Source organism: Coffea eugenioides, chromosome 10, assembly GCF_003713205.1.
Source record: "Coffea eugenioides isolate CCC68of chromosome 10, Ceug_1.0, whole genome shotgun sequence".
NCBI classification, from domain to species: domain Eukaryota; kingdom Viridiplantae; phylum Streptophyta; class Magnoliopsida; order Gentianales; family Rubiaceae; genus Coffea; species Coffea eugenioides.
Window position 1 is genome coordinate 12,846,222 of NC_040044.1, and position 20,982 is coordinate 12,867,203.

The window sequence follows — 20,982 nt, forward strand, 5'->3', positions numbered from 1 at the left end:
AGCAATTGTGTTTTATCACCTGTTTTGTGTTTCATGTTTAGAAAGTTCTGAGAAGTCTGATTTCTTTATATTTGGAGAGATCCCATACAAAAACACATCTTTGTTTCATTATAGTTTATTTCCATTTGAACTACGTTTGACCTGATTCCCATGGCAGGGATATGTAGACAGTTCTACACGACTTCGGCCACTTCTTTTGCAATGTCATTGTATCATTTCCTATTTGATAATTTTTAACTAGGTGTTTGCTTGTTTATTTTGATCAGTTGCAATCAGAAGAGACAGGTAAATGATTTAGTATCTATATTTTCATCTTGAATTTCTTTGAAACTGCAGACAAAGAGAAACAAACTTTAGACACTAACTTTTTTTCAAAAAATTTTGTTAATTTTTATTGTGTCTTTATTTATATCATTGTTTAAATAATCATTTTTATTTTATTTTTGTAGGAGAAAAGAAAATAAAAATGGAATTTTCAAAATTAAAAAAAAATAGTAGAGATTTCCTTTCTAACTCAACCAAAAAATTCTCCCCAAAACCCAACCAAAAATTCCCCCCAAAACCCAAATAAAAATTTCCCAAAGTCCAAGCAAAAACCTATCAAAAAGCCTGGAAGTAGGCCAGGACAAGAGAAGGCCCATTGGCCCAGTTTCCTTCCTTTTTCCAGAAAAAAAAAATTCACGCTTGGGTGCACTTTATTTTCCTTCTCAACAGTATACAGAAAACAAACGTGAATTGGTGGCAAATTTTGGAAGCAACAAAATTGAATTTTTCTTCCCTTTCTTTTCTTCCAAGCATAATAGTACAAAGAACCACCTCACCCTTTGTGAGAATTATCAAGAAACATCTAGAAAGAGACCATTAAACGGATCGAAATGAGCCAGTAAAAACCAGTTTCATCTCCACCATTGAGATTAGGGTTTTGCAGCTTAGTTTCATTTACAAAGGAAAAAAAGGGTTTCTAGGGGCAAAAGGAAGTAAGAAGAAACAGCAAAAAAGAGAGAGAGGAAAAAGAAAAGGAAAGAACGGAGAAACAAAAGAAATTTTCCAGAAATTTTTCCAGAAAAAGACTGATTAGTCACCCCTGTTTAGACTCACTTTTCTTCCTCGATAAAGCTTCGTTTGAGGAGTTTTTGATTTCTGCATAATCTAGGAACTTGGTAGAGTAAGTTTCGTTTAGAAATCTTTTGGAACCAACATCCAGAAACCCTTCGAATCTAGCCCCAAAGTTGCTACTTTGATCTCGCTGGTACACGTTTGAAGCTTCAACAAATCTGCTTCCATTCGTGTTTTTCTGGTTTCAATCTAGTCCAAAATCATTCTCAGGTATTTCCATGACCTTTCATTGTTCGATTCGATGTTCATGTAAGGATTTGAGTGTGTCCATAGAAGCTTATATTCAAGAAACTTATATCCTCATTTTCATATGATTATTTAGTCTTTTGGATCTTGTTTGATGTTTGGTTGAGTCCATAATACCATGAATTTCATGTATGTGAAAAGATCTGATCTCAAGAGTTTGAAAAAGGGGGTTAAGAATTTATTTTGTGTTGGGTTTCACGTTGCATTTGTGCATGTGCTTTGATGTTCAAACCTAACTTTTTTATTAGGTTTAGTTTAGCAAAATAAGTTGGGTGAATTGGTTCTTTGTTTTAACAAAATGTTATTTTTCTGGTGAAGTCAGGAACGAATTTTGCATGGCGGTCCCTGCTTTTTTGAGTAATTTTATTGTGATCCAAAATATTTTAGATTTCTTTCAATTAAGTCCTCAATTTAATTACATTTTGGTCTCTAAACTTTATTTTTATTTGATTTTGACCCTAATTTTTTCAAAAATTATAATCTAACCCCAAATTTTTTTAATTTTTGCAATTGAATCCCTAATGGTTTTGATTTCTTAATTACAATTGTTTATCTTCTTTAATTGTTAATCATGCTTCATTTAAATGTATCTAATTTGTAAATTTTTAGGAATTTTATGTTTATTCATATTTTAAAAATAATAAAGTGAATTTGTTATATGTTTATATTTTCTTTTAAATTATTAATTAAATTAATGCCTTGACAATTTTTTGTTGGTTTTGGAGTATAAATAGGACAAACTCTACCTCATTTAACCACTAATTCAAGAAATGTACCCTCTATTGTTCTTTAACCCCTTTTATGTGCTCCTATATATTTTTAAGTGTGATTATATGTTTTATGTGTTTTCCCTTTATCTACTTATTTTAGTTTTTTATTCATTTTATGTTTGATTTAAGTCTTTTGATTATTTTGGAGGGTATTTTAAATGCCAAATTATAATAGAAGGTTTTCCCTTTTGCCAAGAAAATGTATTTAGATAGACAAATGTAATAGATAGGTTTTATTATTTCTAAAAATTTCCCTTTTAGATTATAGTTAGGGCCCCCAAATGTAACAATTAAGTCTTATTTGTTTGCATACTTGTGCGTTTGTGTGCTTATGTATTTCTTTACTTTTTTAGTATTGTTGCATTTAGATTTAGATATTATGCCTATGTGTTATGTGTTCTATGTGCCTTATATGTTTATTTATTTTAATTATACTTTATATGCTTTATTTATTCATAATGAGTGCATGACGTTACCACACTAATCCAATGCTAGTTGTAATTTCATTCTCTGATTTCTCACTAGTGTAACGTTAATGAGAATTTGTAGAAATTGACTAATCCAACACTAGGCCCTTTAGGCCATCGATATGATAAATTCATGTTTTGGTGCGACATTTATTGCATCTCATACATTTGTTCTATTTTTAGGTTATTTTCATTTGCATGATACATCCCTCTATTCCCTTATCTTTATACACGCAAATAATGTCATTTAGACTTGCATTTCATTAGAAAATTAAAAATAGGCTAATTCATTTGCTTGACTAGATTAGAAGAGCCACACTTTAAAAATGAAAAATGGGCGAGTATGATTTTTTAGTCTTAGTTCGCTATTACCCCTCTATAAGAAGGAAAACTAAGTCACAAATTTTAGTCTTCCGTACCCGTTATGTTGCATTTCTCTTTTCTAGGTCATGTATATTTATATTATAATTTCCTTCTTTTGAGTCTCGGTTTTTGCATATTCGTGACCTCTTCGAAAGATTATTTTTGGGTTTCACAATTAATGTGATTTGTTCTAATTAAACTTTGAAAAGATATTTCTTTACTCCCGATATCATCTAGGTCTAGGTTTGCATCCATTTAGAAGCATCCAAAATGTGATAAATTTTATAGGTTAGATTAGGAAAATTTTTTGACCAAATCTTGAAATTAACCTTGGTTTGGTTGAAAGAGTGCCTTAGATTTGAGTCGATCAAATCTTTGCCTTGCCTTTCTTCAATCGTGACTCCCGAACTCTTTTCTCTCATTTTCAAAAACCTAGAGTTGTCTAAAAGGGTTTTATTTGTTTTCATTAAAAATATATTTTGGATGATTTGGTGCACCTAAACTTAATCGTAAGTGGCAACTCCCTTTTTCTAAAAAATCCTTTTTAAACTATTATTTTGGATCCAAACCGTCGCATATTCTTAGTTCCATTTTAGGCCATTTATGTTTATTTTCTAAAATAAAAAACTCATTTTTAAAACACTTTTCTCTTTTATTTTAAAAAATGGAGCGCGACAATGATCCACACATGGTCATTTTTTAGGGGCAAAAGAGTTAGATCTCATTTGTAGTTAGTCAAATGACTCGATTTATATTCATTTTTGTTCTAAAAAAAGTAGGGTTTGACTCGAACCTTATTTATTTTTCCTAAAAAGGTGAGATTTGATTCAATTCATATTCATTTTTGCTACTAAAAAGATAGGATCTGACCTTTTTATATATGAAAAAAATGACTGCATATGAGTCATATGGTGATTTTAGGTTAAAAAAGTGATCGAAAAATTAAGTTAAGCCAAAATTTTACTAATTTGAATTTATAATGGACATAAAGTTAACATTTAAGTGAAGGATGAAAAAAATTTATTTGGCAAAATGTGAGAGAAGTTTTAAACAATTTTTCCTAATGTATAGCATCAAAAAAGAGAACAAGAGTAAAATGGAAAAAAGAAAGGGAAAATGAAAAGAGAAAAAATTGTTTTATTGTAGATTTAAGAAAAGGAAAGGAAATTCACAAAGAATTACACAAAAAATTGAAGAATAAAAATGAAGAAGACGATTACCAGAAGAACAAAAACTTCTTCACCTATACTTAACATATTCCATTAACATTTCAAATCTTGTTTTCTTTTGCACTCTCATATCACTATGTGACCCCTCTCTCTCCAATGGTATTCTTTTTAATTAGAACTATATTAGATTCTGTCTTTACTCTTGTTTTTTAGTTTGAAACTGTATGGGTACTTTTAAGCATAAAAATGCATAAATACTTGGACAACTCCAATATCAAAATATCTCTACATTTATGCATACTAAGCAAACTAAATTTACTAGGGTATTTAAAACTCCTTAATTACAGAAAACTCAAACAACTCTCCAAATATTTTAAAAGACACATCTCAAAATACTCAAAACACACAAAAATTTTTTTTCCTTCTTTTCTTTCTTCTTTCTCCCCCTTGCCTCAACCCACCACTATCGCCGTTGGCCAGCATCGTCACCACCAACTACCTTTCTGTTTTTCTTGTTCTTTTTCTCTCTTGCCACCCCTTCTCCCTTAGTCGTCCCCTCGCCCTCCCCTTGGTCACACAATTACATGACCAAAAGGAGGGGAAGGGGGAAAGGAGAAGGAGGGGGAGAGGAGAGGAGGAGAGGGGAAAGGGGACGAAGAGAGGGAATGAGAGAAAGAAAGGAGAAAAAAAGGAGGCATCAACATTTGTGTTAGCTGACAGTAGAGGTGGCGCTTGACAATGATGGAAGTAGTGGCTGGAGTCTGGAGCAGTGGCCAGCAAATTTTAAGGTTCTTTTTGTAATTTAGATAAACCTCAACAAAGGTAAATATAGCTTTTTGTATAGGGCAATTTTGTCATTTGACTACCACTATTTTGGGTTTAGATGTGTTACTCATAATGGAGCAGCGGTAATTTGGTCAATCAGGGAGTTCATTTGTGATAATTTGGTTAGAGCTCAATTGAAGGATTTCTTCAATTCTTTGGTTTAAAAGTAGACATTTTATTTTTGCTCAAAAATAAAAAGGTCAACATTTTATTTCTGCTCAAAAATAAAAGGACAGGCAAAATATTCCCGCTAGCGCTAGGCGAGGCGGTTTGCAAGTATCGATTGCATTTAGGGGAACAAAATGCAATTACATAACACATCCAAGGAGTCTAATGTAATTAACGCTTAAGTTAAACTTAACGGAATAATTACCTCAGAACCCCCTCTTCAATCACCGATTGTTCATCATCATCGTCTTCGTCTTCTTCGTCCTTGCTTCCTTCCTTCCGTCGTACTCTTTCGCCATTTCTAGGGCTCCGAAATTCCAATCCTAATCCAAATCCCTAAAATGTCCTCGTAATCGTTTCCCTCACCTCTTCCCTCACAGAGAATCACACGGTGAAAACACACACATATTGCATCCAGAGCCAGTCTACCTTCCCAAAATAGAAAGAAATGGCGCAAGAAAATGACGTAATTGGCCTCCACTTCCTAGAACTATGGCGTTCCAACTCGAAAGCAGCAGCCGCCGCCGCGACAGCTACTACGTCGACTTCCTCCTCGTCAAAGGAGGACGCGGAATTCGAGGAGGAGCCGACGGAGCTGGACACGTTTAACAGCTCGGGAATGTTTTCAGTGGTTTTGTCGGATAAGCTATCAGTTCAGTATCCTACTGTGAATTTGCACGGTCACGATGTCGGCGTTGTTCAGGCGAACAAGCCGGCGCCGTTGAAACGGCTGGTTTATTACTTCGAGATCTTTGTTAAGAATGCCGGTGCTAAAGGCCAGATTGCTATTGGTTTCACCGCCTCGGGCTTTAAAATGCGCCGCCAACCAGGGTTAGGATTCGAGATTAGTTGTTTCTTGGATTTAGTTATTGTTATTTTCGTTACTGTAGTTTGAAAATCTTCAATTGAAATGATTTCTTATGTTTTTGAATTGGAAATGCGAGGTTTTTTGTGCTAAAAGAGTTCAATTTGATGGTAGGGTTTATCGGATTTTTGGATAAATTTGAGAATTGATCTTTGTTTTGGATGTTTGAGTGTTTGTTTGTGATTTGCACACAAGATCGTAGATATTGTGTTTAAGATAAACAGAGACTAACATACAGATAATGATTGTGGTATTCTTGATTGGGATAATTTCGGTCATTTTCTTGCATGAGACGGGGGTGAAGTATGCTGCAGTGGTTAATATTACTGCTACTTGTTTATGGTTGTCTCATGTTCCTATGTATTAGATGTTTTAGGATGCTGTCTGGAGTTGCTAACCGGATTAGGTTGCTCACAGATTTTCTTTGGTTGGCTCAGTAGCTAGAGCTAAAAATTGTATTTACGAAGCTGTTCTAAATGATCTATGAAAGACATGAGCAATTTATCTGTGGATCATCTTATTTTCATTATCCCCTCTTAAATTTGTTGTTTTGTGATTAAAAAATGACACCTTGGATATCCTTTTGAAGTATCTTACGTCAAGAAATATGGACCAAACCTTAATTTTGGTGCTTTAAGAGTCTTTTTGTAACTCTACACTTTTGACTAGATTCTAGGTTGGGGTACTGACATAAGTACATTGTTTCTTCTTGTGAGTTATACATGGCATTTGTTGGTATAGAACCTATGGTATAGCTGTTGATAATGGATTTTAGAAGATAAATTTCCCCGAGGTAAAAGCAGTTACTCAAAGCATGATTTAGAGGAACGTATTCTAAGGGCTTTCTAGAAGTGGTGAAGTGCAACAGGTCCTATTTTAATGAGTATAAAATGAAATGAATTGGAGTAGTCATTTCTGTGCTTACTATCTGTTGTAAGGAAACTTTGGAATGTCATTTCTAAGAGAGCTGATGAAAGGCTCGAGCAAAGGAAAACAAAGGTCAATACATAACAGTGTGCTTGCTTCAGAATCCGTAGGAGGAAATAAGATGTTTATGTTTTTTGTTTGTGAAAATAGTTTCTTTGGCAAGGGGTTGCCTTCTTCTCTTGCTTGTCTTCTAATTTGATTGCTTTTTTGACATGTGGCTCCAATACATTAGCTATGGACTGGAGTCAGACTCTGTATTGACACATTGGGAAAACTGGCATATCACTTAATTTCTGGGATAACTGGCATATCACTTAATTTCTGTTTAAAAAATATCAGGAAAATGAATTCTGTTCTGTAGATATAAAAGGCATGCCTCACCCTTACAGTAAAAGTCAGATGCCTTGCTGCTCATTTGCTTTCTTTTCTGTTGTTTTATTTTTGAGGGAGTGGATGTTATATAAGTAGGGGAGGGTGAAGAAAGGAGGAGAAGCTTAATACCTTAAAAGAGTATCTTGGAACCTATTGTAGTGCATTCCAGATGTCTCATTCCTGTACTGTTAATGCTCAATAGGAGAATTGAATGAAGGATTCCCATCTGACATTCATTTCAAAATCCATGTGTTATTGACATTTTTGTTAGTTCTTTTTGAGTGCATGTTTGTGAGACAGGTAGGAAGTAATTGAACTTTTGCCACCATTTTCATCATGGAACTTTTGTTTCTGACAGTTGGGAAGCAAACAGCTTTGGATATCATGGCGATGATGGTTTGCTTTACCGTGGACATGGCAAAGGAGAAACATTTGGCCCAACTTATACAACTGGTGATTCTGTTGGTGGTGGCATTAACTACTCTGCACAGGAATTTTTCTTCACGTAAGATAACCATCTTTTTTTTCTTTCTTGTACAATATGGATAATGTTGTTTTATTTTAGTGATTGTGGAGTGCAGATTGAACTAATAAGCAGCATGTTTCATTGTAATTTGGGTAAAATACAAGAAACCCCCTTGTGGTTTCGTCAAAGGTCACGGAACCCCCCTTTTGTTCAAAAACACCCAAAGGGCCTCCTTGTGCTTTGGACTAATCTGGGAAGTGGGCGGAAACTGTCTCTATTGACAAAGAACCATGAAATTTCGATTCTATTCTTAATTTAAAATACCAAAAAATTAAGTGGGAGCCTCAATTTTAGTTTTAAAATATTTCTACATAGATTTGGTAAAGGAAAGATAGTTAAGGAGTTTATTTGAAATTTTAGAAGATATGTTATCTTCTCCAGCTGCAAATGATCTGCACCAGGCCCTTGTTTTCATTTTTCTTCCTTTTTTCTTTTCTTTTCTTTCACCCCAACCAACACCAGTTCATCTTCCATTGTCATCAACTCTAAGATGTCCAAGTTCTGCAATCGACTATCTATACCAAGATCTCCAGTACTCTAATGAGCCACCACCGTCAACTTCCTTTCTTTTCTTTTTCTCTTTTTTTTTTTGTTTTTATTCGTTACCTTTTGTCTTTTCTTTATTCTTCTTCAGCCGATTAAGATAGCCAGCAATGAACCCCCGAAGCACAATAGAGAGAGAGAAAACACCTTCAAGATTGCACCTCTGACACTGCAGCTGCTGATGACGAAGTTACTCTGGAGCTTTTTGCTCACCATCAGCGAAGAAGATGAATATGCCATCTTTAATTTATTTCTTTTTTTTAAAATTTTTTGCCACTGAATCTGCTTCATTCATAGATTCATGTTAAAAAATCATCTTTTCTTCAAATTGTGAAATAAAGAGGATATAGTGTTTTTCTTCAAATTTTGATTTGCTTTAATTGCCTCTTCATTTGATGAAGATTGAAATTAATAGAAAGAGGTGCGTTGATATTGTGAAACTCTAGAAGCGTGAAGAAACGGGAAAATTGTAATCTAAAACAATCTATGTTGTTTGCAATTGTTCTTTTACACAGCTCATCATTTTTTTTCAGTTTTTTTTTTTTTTTTGGCAGAATTCAAAAACCAAATCATGATTTACATGAAAATTAAAATATGGGAAGAAAAATTGGCAAAATTATCACTGGAGATGGTGGCCAGAGGTGGTTGGTGGCAGTTGGAGGTGGCAGGATGGCTGTTGGCGGTGGCAGCTCTGAATAACCCACCGCCCATGCCAGTTCAGCTAGAGGATTGACCACAAATCAGACAAGAAGAAGCAAAAGAAACAAATGGGAAAAAAGGGGAAGGAGAAAGAACAAAATAGGAGAAGAAATACAATTAATAATGAGATATGGTGAGATTTTTTTTTAAAAAAATTTTACAGGTGACATAACCTGTAATAGTAGGGGTATTTTGTGGAGAAAGGTTGATTATAATATGAAAAAAAAAACGTAATTTATGACTTGTACTCACGTATGAGGTGAGTGTGCTTTAGCTTCTGTTAGTGGAGATGATTTCCATCCATGTTCCAGTTTAGTCCAAAACAAAAGGAGGTTCTTTCGGGGTTTTTAAACAATGAGGGGGTTTCATGACCATTATTCAAACCACAAGGGGATTTAGTGTATTTTACCATTGTAATTTTGCTTCTACTATTCTGATATTTGAGGTAAACAAAATTGGCTTTCCTCCCTTTCTGTAAGTTTACTTCATTGTGGGGAGAGCTAATTGTCAGTAATAAGACCTTTTAGAGCTGTAGTTAACCCTGCATCCAGTTGTAAATTATGCTTGTTAACATTCTCAAAATTGTTGTTGAATTATTTTGGTACAGGAAAAATGGGAAAGTAGTGGGAACTGTGGCCAAGGATGTCAAAGGTCCTTTATTTCCTACAGTTGCTGTTCATAGCCAAAATGAGGAGTATGTAGCAGCTTTTGGTTTTTCCTTATATGCTCTTGCATTTTTTATATGTATATTTCAACTTCTTGATTGACGGAACATTTTCAGGCTAATTGAAAAGCTGTTATACAAGTCTATAGCTCCTATAATCTCTAATATTCATGTGCAGTGCCGATTTTCAAATAATAAGGTCGATGGGTAGTCAGACAAACTTTTCCAGATCTGAAAATTTTGTATACCATCTTTTCTGGTATTCTCAAGGTGCCTTGAACATTCTCAGAGATCTCGCTTATGCTGGCCATGGTTGTGAAGGAGCTTTAACTTGGCAAAGATAAATAGGCCTAACAATGCTTGGGCATTAATTTTCATAATCGTACTTTATTCAGACTATTGGTAATCGGTTTGTATTAAGATAAGAATGCTGAAGGTTTAGGTTTTCTCTTTTCAAATGCTTCTTATGTTGGGAGGTTAAAAAAAAAGTAGAAAAAACCTATATACCATGTAAAGTGTAATTCTCATAATGAGGAATGGTTATGGCCCATTGTAGTGCCCTAATAAAGAGGTCAGCAGAGCTAATGTGGATCTGTTTTCTAACTGGGACACCAATGACATGCTGAGTATCATGCCATTTAAAAATGATAACCGTTCAGTTTACTTGTGGAGACTCTTGTAATTTACTTAAAGAAGTGTTTTTCTTCTGGATTTGATTATCAAGACTTGTTAAGAGGTTATAGCACCTTCGGAAGGCAATTTTCACAGCCATTGTATATAAGCACAATAACCATGATGAAGGATTACCTTGGGCATTTGCTTACTTTTCTCTTGGTAAAGCATGCCTGACAATAAAGCTTGCAGTGTTATGTATTTTACAAACGCACCACACTTACCATGCATTAGTGAATGCTAAATTTGTCTTATTGCCTAAAGCTTTGCCTGGTTGGAAATATTAAGATAAAAAAAAAACTTTCATTTTTTCTGAAAAGTAAATCTTATTACTCTTCTGTTCTTTATAATTTTTTCCGTTTTCTGGAACCCGATAATCTTTTTGATGTGTCGCTCTTTGACTATATGTTTGTTAGCTGTATTGAATATGAATTGCGACATAGACCAACTACCTTTTTAGTTGGTGGGTTTAAGTTGGTAGTGACATCTATAATCGATTGTACCATGCATGTGCTCTGGCACTATATTGCTACTTTGTCATTTAATATTTTCTATTCCAAGTTCTTTTCCTTTTCTGCACTCTTGGCATGTATCTTTTCTCTTAGTAATTGTAACAATATTTGTTCAAATTGCTATTTTGTTTGAGTTATTCCAGTTTATTCATGGTTTCTTATATAAACTAGAACTTTTCTTATGCTTGTTTTTTGACTGTATTGTGGCAGGGTAACGGTCAACTTTGGAAAGGACCCATTTGTTTTTGATCTAAAGGTATGATTTTCTTGGTAATTCTTCATGATCTCTATTCATGTCCAAGTTGGTGTGTCAAACCTTTATTAAGGTGGATCAATTATGGCTCTTTTGCTTTTTGGCCCTTGATGGTAATGATTGCACTCAGATTTTACAAATGGTTCCCTTTGTCAAATTTAGGTAATCAATTGCATTTCAGATGGTTGTATTAAAAAGTTGCTCTCTTTTCATTATTTCTGACCTCTAGTGGTTTCTTGGGGATTTTTCAACCAGGTATAATGACTTTTTCGTTGTACCTTGTAATTTCGGATTAAGATATGAGTATTTGGCTGCCATGTTAGAGCACCAACCCAGTTATTGCAGAAAATCTTTGTCCTAATGAAGTAACTTATAAGTGAATCAAAGGAAAAATTAGGCTTGAGTTTTTAGCCTACCAAGATTCGCTTCACTTGCTTTTCAGCTGACTATTAAGTTGCAAGAGTTTGTAGAGCTAGTACTGTTGTGATCTTTTACCCTGCTCACTTAATTGCTGGAAAACAGCAGTTGGGAATCGCATAAAATGGCCATCAAACCATACTCCTAGTAGTAGCTGATTCTCTTACCTGTAAATCCACTTTGCCCAAAATTTCTAGGTGAATTTTAGCTTCTCGAGATTCTGTATGTGTTGTTTTGGCCATGTAATCTCTATTCCATCAGGAAACTATACATTTTTTTTGTGGGCCCCATGCTATCAGAGAACTGTATGTACAGTGTTTAGTTGATAATGCATCAGCCAAAATGTCTATAAATACTCCTTAAAGATTGATAATTTACCCCTCTATATGGTGCATAAGCTTTGAATTTGATATTTAATTGGAGAGCAAGACAATCAAGTGACTGTTCCTGAAAGGTCCTACCTAAAAGTGGGCGAAAGCGCTCAAGTCTAACAAGGAATCTCATTAACCTATTCTAGCATCTACAAAAAGTTCAGAGGTGGTAATAATAATTTATCTCGGAAAAGGTTCACTTACTATCAGCATTGGTTTTCTGCTCTCTGATTATTTTCCATGGTTGTCTCCGATTATGGTAATTTCTGCATTACTGTTGAATTTCTTACATATACCAGCAAAGTGTGTTATATTTTAGAATCTAGAATGTTTTGTTTGTTCTTTTGGTCAACCACAACGCTTACACACAGTACCCTTAACTGTCCCTGATCATCGTATTCTACCTGTATGTGGGCTTATGTCATGTTATTCAGCTTAGCAGAATATGATGTCTTAAATTAAACCAAAGTACTAGGTAACTGTTGCTAGAGTAATATTTGTTTCTTCTAATTTCTTTGTTTCATATTATTCAATCAGGCGTTTGAAGCAGAGGAAAGAAGAAAGCAACAGATGACAATTGATAAGATATCTATATCACAGAATGCCAGTTATGAGTAAGTCTAGATATCAATGTAAATTATATAATGTTTGGTGTTCTGAGATAGCAATTCAAATAATCAAGGCTGCATTGTCTGTCGAATAGACTTTTGAAATCCTCTCAAAATTGTGGACAAACAGAAGTACATGTTACTATGATTCTGGCAATTAAGCGAACTGTGGGGAAAGTTTTTACAACTAGAATATCACATAGATATCTCAAAAAAGGATAAGCACAACTTTTTCAGAGGCCCTTTTTACTGCATGAATACTTTTCCCACCAGAATAATTAGTAACCAACCACACGAAATTAACCTATGACGTTATTTTCTCAAGTGACAAAATTCTTTGAAACTTAACTACTGTACATTGAGAGGTGTTTAGGCTCTGCACCTCTGGAATCAATTTTTTAAGCATGTACAAACTCAAACTGGGTGGAACAATTAATAATAGTGCGTGCATGCTGAAAAAGTAAGAGAACTTTTTTCTTTTTGATGAGAGATAGAAAATAGCTACATTCCTGGTCTGTGGTCTTTCAGAAGATAATTTGAGCATGCAAAAGCACAATTCTCATGTCTAATAGTAGTAGTTTGATGAAATTGATCTTACTTTCTTTAACTTGATGACGCATTGGTAACAGGCAGATTCTTGATGAAACACATTTTTTTTCTTATGTGAACATTAGAGGAAAAAATGTGTTCTGTCTTAAACAGTGGCAAAGATTGGCCGGACATCCTTCCAGCTGATAATTGGTTTAGTCTAAAAGCATTTCAGAACTTGGCTCAAAATTGCTGAGGATTTTAGTCTTAAAGAGTTATCTGGAAGTCATGTGATCTGTTTGCCAGAGAGAACATGCTAAGTATAATTAAATGTCTTTTTTTTTTTTTTAAATTGCATGTTAGTGTGAGGGACTTCTGAATTTTTTTTCTCTTGCTAGGAAGGAACTTTGGGGCTCTATTTAGGTTAATATAGTGGTTCTGTAGCCCGCTTTTCCTTACACATTACAGTTAATCCTTTTGTGGAATATTATCTATGTTGTGATGTTTCTTTGTTTCTAACTGCAAATACAAACTATTTGATCTTTATTGACATATTCAACATATACACAATGACTCCCTTTTTTGGGTGTTTTGGAGGTTGTCCATTTCTTTGACTGCAATATGCTGAAATATCTTATTTTATTTGCTGTCAGGTAGCAAAAAGAGATCTAAGGGAAGTTTGTACTTGAACTAAAAGCGAATCCTCATAGGACATTTAAGGTTTTTTAGTGATTGCGAAGAACATGTATTCTTGAAGAGAAGTTTGTTTGGATAAGAGTTTATTTGGATGATTTATTTGAGATAATTACTGTAGCACTTTTTGTGATGTGATGTATGTGAGATAAAAAGGTGATTGAGAAGATAAAAAAGGTGATTGGGATTTGTGAAGTAAATTATTTTGTTTCAAATTATCTCAATCCAAACACATTAATATGTTTTAATTGATCTTCAGTATCATGCCTTTGGTATGGGAGCCTTCGCCATGGCAGATGCATTTCATGTACTTTGTTGTGTATGATGTGTTTGGTGTATATATTACAAGTTCTGTATTTGTGAGTTTGTTGAGTTCCACATTTATCTTTGCAGCTTTACCACTACATCATTAAAATATTTATTTATTTTTTTGGGTTCCAGAATTATCCGTTCCTACTTACAATATTATGGATATGAAGAAACGCTCAAACAGTTTGACATGGCTAGTAGAAGTACTGTTCCTCCCATCGCATTAGGTCAGGAGAATGGATCCAGTGATACTGAGATCACTTATGCAATGAATCACAGAAAGACTCTTCGTCAGGTATAAATGCTAGAAGCATGCTTCTCATAATTGTTTGACAAGTGCGATGCTACAGAAGAATGAGAGCACTTTCTGTTCATTTTGATTTCTTGTTTCAATGATGCTTTTAGTTGTAACTGAGGGGCTAAGCTGTTTGCTATCTAGGTATAGCATATCTGAATGGTTGCTTATGTTGCTTTCTTCTTTTACTGAAAAATCATTAATTTTTCAAGGTTAGAACTATTTTTTATATACATAAATGTTTTGATCATAAAATTTTTGTTTCTGGGTCTCCTTTTAGTTTTGTTTGGAAAATATAGTGACATCCCACTCGGGCAATATGTTAGCTTTACAGAATGGTCATTATTCTTGGAAGTGCATCTGTTATGAGTTCTTGCGGGCTTCTACCCTTCTTGCAATTAATGACTGGAGACATGCAAACAAGTATTGCTTGTTAACTAACTAATAGCCTTTAAATTATTGTTAAGCATGTGTTAGCTGAAGAGTTTCTTAACACATTGATCTGCAGGGCAATAATTATCTTAACCAACTAAAATGTATACAGAATAAGTACTAATACACTGTTGGAATTTCTGGTATTTGGTGGAACAGTGAACTGAATTTTGTTTGGAACTTCTGTTTTTCTGTTTCAGTAGATCTGCTGGTGTATGTTGGCGTAACTTATGTACTTATTCACCAAATCTCTTGCATACATGGTTAATCGTAATTCATAGAAAAGATATTTGATGGGAAAGCACTGTTAAGGAATCGTCAATTTCTTGTTCACTTGTTGACCTAATTTTGAGCGAGCAATGTGTTCCATTTTCATAGGCACAATTCTTGTGCATCATTCTGTTTTCCAAGTTGTTGATAAAACCTAGAGATACTAAGTGATCTTATTGAAATTAATCTATTTCGTGAAGACTTTCCTTGGATTGTCCTTTTTAGTCATTTCCTTCGCCTCTAAATCATAACTCAACATGATTTCGCTTGTTCTTGTATATGCTGTCATTCTGATGCGTCAAAGTTTTCACAAAGCCAGTTGGTTTTAGGTTTTTTTTTTCTGTGTTGGGGGGGGGGGGGGGGGGGGGGGGGGGAGGGAGGAGGGGGCGGATTTAGCTGATTTAACTCCTACCCTTTACCCTTGGAAAGAACTTTCTTGCTTGAATTGGCTTCTCTTTTTAGCTTCTACATGCCAATCTCTTCACTTATTTTAGCTTCTACGTGCCAATCTCTTATTTTGAATTGGCTTCTCTTTTTAGCTTCTACATGCCAATCTCTTCATTTATTTTAGTTTCATTTTTCTCATGATAAATGTGTAAGAACTCCAAGTAACCTTGATTTGCAACCTGTGCAGCTAATTAGGAGTGGTGAGATTGATGATGCATTTGACAAGCTTCGCATATGGTATCCTCAGATTGTTCAGGTAAACGAATACTGATCCTATAGATGTCAGTTTTATTTGCATAAACTGTGTTTCTAGTAAGTTCTTACTTTTGTGCTTGTTATGCATTTCATGCCTACTCTTAGTACTGTTTATTACTGGCTGAGCTTTATTGTCCTTCCCTATCTTTTCTTTTTTTATTTTTCCCCCTTGTCTATCAGCTGAGCTTTATATCAGACAACATGTAACTTTTCACTTCCTTTAGTTAGAAATTACTGGCTAAATGCGAAATACTGTGAGCACTGGCCAAATAATGCTTGTTTTCCTTTTGGTTCTTAATTGAGGGCATATTCCCCCATTCATCAACTAGTATGTGAGGCTATAAGTAAAATATTTGTTGTTGATCTTAGCTTCTTGAAGTAGATGTGATTGCGTTCTTAAGTCACAAATGCTGTGGAGATCCACTGATAATACCAGTTTGGGGTACGAAAATCTGTTTTATTAAACTCATGTTGATGAGGCCAACTTCTCAAACAAACCTACAGAAAATTCAAGCTGAGGGAACTTTGGCAATACTTATTTTGGCATGGAGTACGATTTGCCAAGATATGGTTCAGAAGTTCATCTTTTTGTGGAACGACACTTTGATTAATTATTGATCCTCCTATGCATACAACTTGGACAGTCATGTTTGTAGTTTTGAATGGCCGAGATGTATCATTCTTGGATGGTTCTGGAGGTGTATTAAGCTATGCCTGCTTGAGCGAAAGATAAGAAATATAATTAAAGCTGAGGGAACTTTGATAATACTTCTTTTGTCAAGGAGTACAATTTGCCAAGATATGGTTCAGAAGTTCATCTTTTTGTGGAACAACACCTTTTGCTTAATTATTGATCCTCCTATGCATACAACTTGGACAGTCATGTTTGTAGTTTTGAATGGCCTAGATGTATCATTCTCGAATGGTTCTGGAGGTGTATTAAGCTATGCCTGCTTGAGTGAAAGATAAGAAATATAATTAAGACACTGATTTACTGAGTTTCAAGATGATTCCACTGATAAGAAACTGGTTTATTGATTTTTTAAAGTGAACCAGCAAAATTGCTTCAACTAGATGTAATTATGAAGGTTCTACTGGAATTTTGTGCCATGATTTTTTTTCTCATTCTTTAACTGGTTATTTTTTTCTCATTGGGCTTCTGTCATGATCATCATTTTCACAGCATGAGGCCTAAAAACTAATAGATCTGTAAATGGTTGATGGTGGAAAGAAATTCTTTAGACATCATCTTCTTTCTCTCTCATTGATATCAGCTTGTAGTTTTCCTATTTTTCCTGTTAAATTGAGTATGGCCCCACTTTCTTCACTTGTTCTTCAGCTAGCATTTGCTTAAAAATTGACTTAATTAATAAAGACAGACTTCTCCAGTGACAGGCTTTTCTGGTTACAGCCAATCAACTTGCTGTAAAATTCGTTGGCTTCTGTCTCCCCTGTCACTTCTGAAGTAATATTTATTTTTCACGTGATGATTAGTCTCCTGATCTTAGTTATTGGTTTTGCTTTGTGCAGGACAATAAATCAGCTATGTGCTTTCTGCTTCACTGTCAAAAATTCATTGAGCTTGTTCGGGTAATATTCTTTTTTTCTATATAGTTCGAGTTATATGCTTGATTGCTTGGCCAACTGTCTGCATTCTGTCCTTTGATGCTTATAAATGTGTTATACGCATTGCTATATGGTTCTGGTATATGGTTCTTGTCTCAATCAAATGTAATGCTAAAAGTTATAAAAAATGGTACTTTAAGGAAAATGAGAGGATAGAACAGATATGTTTCCATGGGCAACTGGAATTTTGTACTTCCTGGTCATGCTTGATGTTCTTTGCTAGGGCCGAAATTACTGCACTGTTTTTAACAGAGTAAGGGACTCACTAACCTTTGTCTACTTATTAGGTGGAAAAGACTTTATGAAACCCTTACTCGTTGATTGCTTCCTTAAAGACTGGGATGATTAGATGTCAATTGACAGCACCAAAATATTTCCTGGTTTTGAATTCCAAGAATCTGTCAGAGGTTCCCCAGTCTAATTTGATTAGTCTTTGGATGGTGTGGCAGCTGACCCTGAGCTGAAGTGTGATGTTTCTTCAATCTTAGGTTTAAATGAATTTAAGTTAGGGTAGCAATAAATAGTCCATAGAAATGGCATTTTCAGTTAAACCTTATGCTAACCTTTCCTAAGATCACAAGCCCTCTCCAATGAGTTCAACTGTAGAAATTTCAACCTAGATCTGGGTCCAAAGACTTTGATGCACTGATGGATTCTCCTGAAAGACGTGCAAATGGATAGGAGTGACATTTTGAATTGTTGCTGAGTAGCTTTTTATTCATCAGCATAGCAAAGCTTGCAGTGTTTTTCCACAGTTCATACTGTGGCAGAATATTGGTAATGTTACTATTGAAGCAGTTGTCATTTAGATAGTTCCCTTTTAGCACGTCCTATGAGTAGCTTTTGGGCCCCATTATTGCCACTTTAAACGTTACATGAGATTTTATCTCATAGGGCTTGTCTAATTCTTTGAAGTTCTCCGTTTGAGCTAAACATGTTATATTTGACCTCGGGCACCTCCGCAGGTTAATGAGAACTAGATGTTAAAGAAAATTACCAATGTATTTGTAACAGTTTGTGATTAGTTTTTTGATATATGATGAGGTATTGGCATCACTTTTGTCTTCTTATTATTTCTTCATTCTTAGTTTTCCTTCAAAAAGCATGTGGGTGTATTACTATTCTTGAATGCCAACTCAAACTCTTTCCTCAGGGCACTTCGATACTTAGATATTGCATGTATTGGATATTCTGCGGCTATTATTTCAAAAATTAGCTCTAAAATGAGCATTAAGATTGGCAAGTGATGCCTGCTGTTATTTTCAGATCGGCAAGTTGGAAGAGGCGGTGGTATTTGGCAGAACCGAGTTCGAAAAGTTTTACAGGTTGACCGAGGTTCACGATCTGGTTAAGGTACCTGGTATACATTTTCACTATTATAGTTTGTTTGACTGGATCTCTCACTGCAATACTGATTCAGTGTGGTCAAAATCTGGCTATCTGACTAGTATGGAGAAACCATTGTCTTGTTAGAATTATGCTTCTTGACCATAATTGTTAGATTTATTCACTTGTAAGCTCTATAAATGTACATTTGCAAAATTAATGGAAATCCGTGCATCTTGTTTCAATTTGTTTATAAAGGACATCCATGAATTAACTGAAACCATTAAACAACTAATTCACAACGCCAAGTTTTAAAATCTTGTGGTATTTATGTTACTGGACAGACCATAGGCTTCCTGTTTGGAGACCTGGAGAGGGGAACGTTTATGAAGAATTTTTAAAGCATCTCTCTTCTTGTTATAAATCTGTCGGTAACATATTAAAATGACTTCAAGTACTCCTTTCTCTCTCCTCAGGATTGTGCGGCATTGCTAGCATATGAACAGCCACTGAAGTCCTCAGTTGGATATCTTCTTGAAGATTCTCAGCGAGAAATTGTAGCTGATGCTGTTAATTCCATGATCTTATCAACAAATCCTAATATCACGGATGCAAGAGTTTGCTTGCATTCTTGTCTTGAGAGATTACTCAGGCAGCTAACTGCATGCTTCTTAGAGAAGCGGTCGTTGAATGGTGATCAGGGTGAAGCATTTTATCTGGGCCGACTACTTTGACATATATTTACTGCCAATACAACTAGATTGCTACCTCTGTCCATGTGTACATATCGAGCTTCACCTATTCAGCACAGGCGGTAAAATTGCTTTTAGGGTCCGAGATGCGTCTTGAGTGGGGGCCTTGTGTAAGTCCTAAATTGTCAGTAATATTAGTCTTCTAAACGAGGGTTCCTCTGCTGTAAAGTTTGTACCCTGATAACATAAGCGATGAACGAAAGTGCTTCGTTGACCAATTGATGTTACAGCAGTAACCTAGATAGCGGTTAATGCTAATGTTTTTACAGTTATAATACACCTGCTGTACAGGATAAGCATCTCTTACTTTCTTTGCTTCTGCCAATTGATGTCAACTGTCCATTGCTTAATGTGGTCCATAGAGGATTCTCTCTCTCTCTCTCTCTCTCTCTCTCTCCCTCTCTCTCTCTCTCTCTAGCTGGAGAGAGCAAACTTTGTCCTACACTGGTGGTCACCAGAATCGAGCTAATATAGGTGATACACAGATCTCTAGATACCAGTTACTTTAGTGTTCTCCAATTGATCTTGTCAAACCAGAAAGAGTTGCAGTAAATTGAGTACCGGGAGACTTTTCTAAAATTTTCTTTCTAACAGGGAAAGGAGCGGATATAAGAGGGCTGAAGGGAGATTTGAATTTAGGAGCTCTTAAGGACTCAACTGTTGTCATTAGCTAAGGCTTCCTTGGCAGAGATTGTGTATACTCTAATTTAAGGTGTGATGCACAATCTGTCGATCCTTATCTATTTATTATATGTTATCTATTATCTATTATTATGTAACATAATCGTGTTTCCTTTTTTTATTTTTTTGATGTTTAATGTACTACTATTTATTTTAACAAATTTTTTTTCCAATAGGGAAAGGGTGTGACTTGGGAAATTAGGAGTAAGTAGACGGATTTATACCCAAAACTTCTAATTTCTAATATCTCAGTGAACTCCTATTTAATTAAATGTCATAGGAAGGGGCTAAATCCACATCCTTCCATCCTAAGTCTATACCCTCCTATTCTAAATCTACACCTTAATCACCAATACAATAATTAAGTCCCTGTCATTTAATGACTTTTATTTATAATTTTTTACAATTCTAGAATAGTCATATTATACAATAAAAATAATTTGCCATAACAATACTCTTTCAATTATTTCCTAATTTTCTTTTAATTCATTTCTTTTTTTAAAAAATAATTTACATTACGTTAAGCGTCTTTAAACAATTATAAATTCATGAAACCAATCAAGTTAGATAATAGAGTTAGATATTAGAGGTACTACAAAAGTGCTGCTACACAAATAATTCATCATTTCAATGTAATAGATAGGCATCCTATAAAACAAACTAAAAAAAATGTAAAAGAAACATCTAATGATCCATGTATTTGGTTAATTTGATTGTTATATATTGTGAAAAACAAATTAAGAATACATACTACACATCTTATGAGCTTAAAATTTCTCTAAAGCCATGAGAATTTTGTTGGAATCGTTTAAAAG

General features: G+C 34.7%; 1 protein-coding gene across 2 annotated transcripts; it reads left to right on the forward strand.

Annotated features, from left to right (window-relative positions):
- Positions 1-5,265: 5,265 nt before the first annotated feature.
- On the forward strand, positions 5,266-19,836 carry LOC113749597 (ran-binding protein M homolog). 2 transcript variants are annotated; one of them, XM_027293390.1, is made up of 10 exons: positions 5,266-5,955; positions 7,647-7,793; positions 9,664-9,750; positions 11,115-11,160; positions 12,483-12,559; positions 14,216-14,378; positions 15,715-15,783; positions 17,313-17,372; positions 18,675-18,768; positions 19,211-19,333. In XM_027293390.1, the coding sequence occupies exons 1-10, from the start codon at positions 5,573-5,575 to the stop codon at positions 19,234-19,236; spliced, it is 1,152 nt and encodes a 383-aa protein (XP_027149191.1). In that variant the 5' UTR covers positions 5,266-5,572; the 3' UTR covers positions 19,237-19,333. The 2 variants fall into 2 exon arrangements, with proteins under 2 accessions (XP_027149191.1, XP_027149189.1); XM_027293388.1 differs by having other exon boundaries at positions 5,281-5,955; positions 18,675-18,761; positions 19,211-19,836.
- Positions 19,837-20,982: the final 1,146 nt, after the last annotated feature.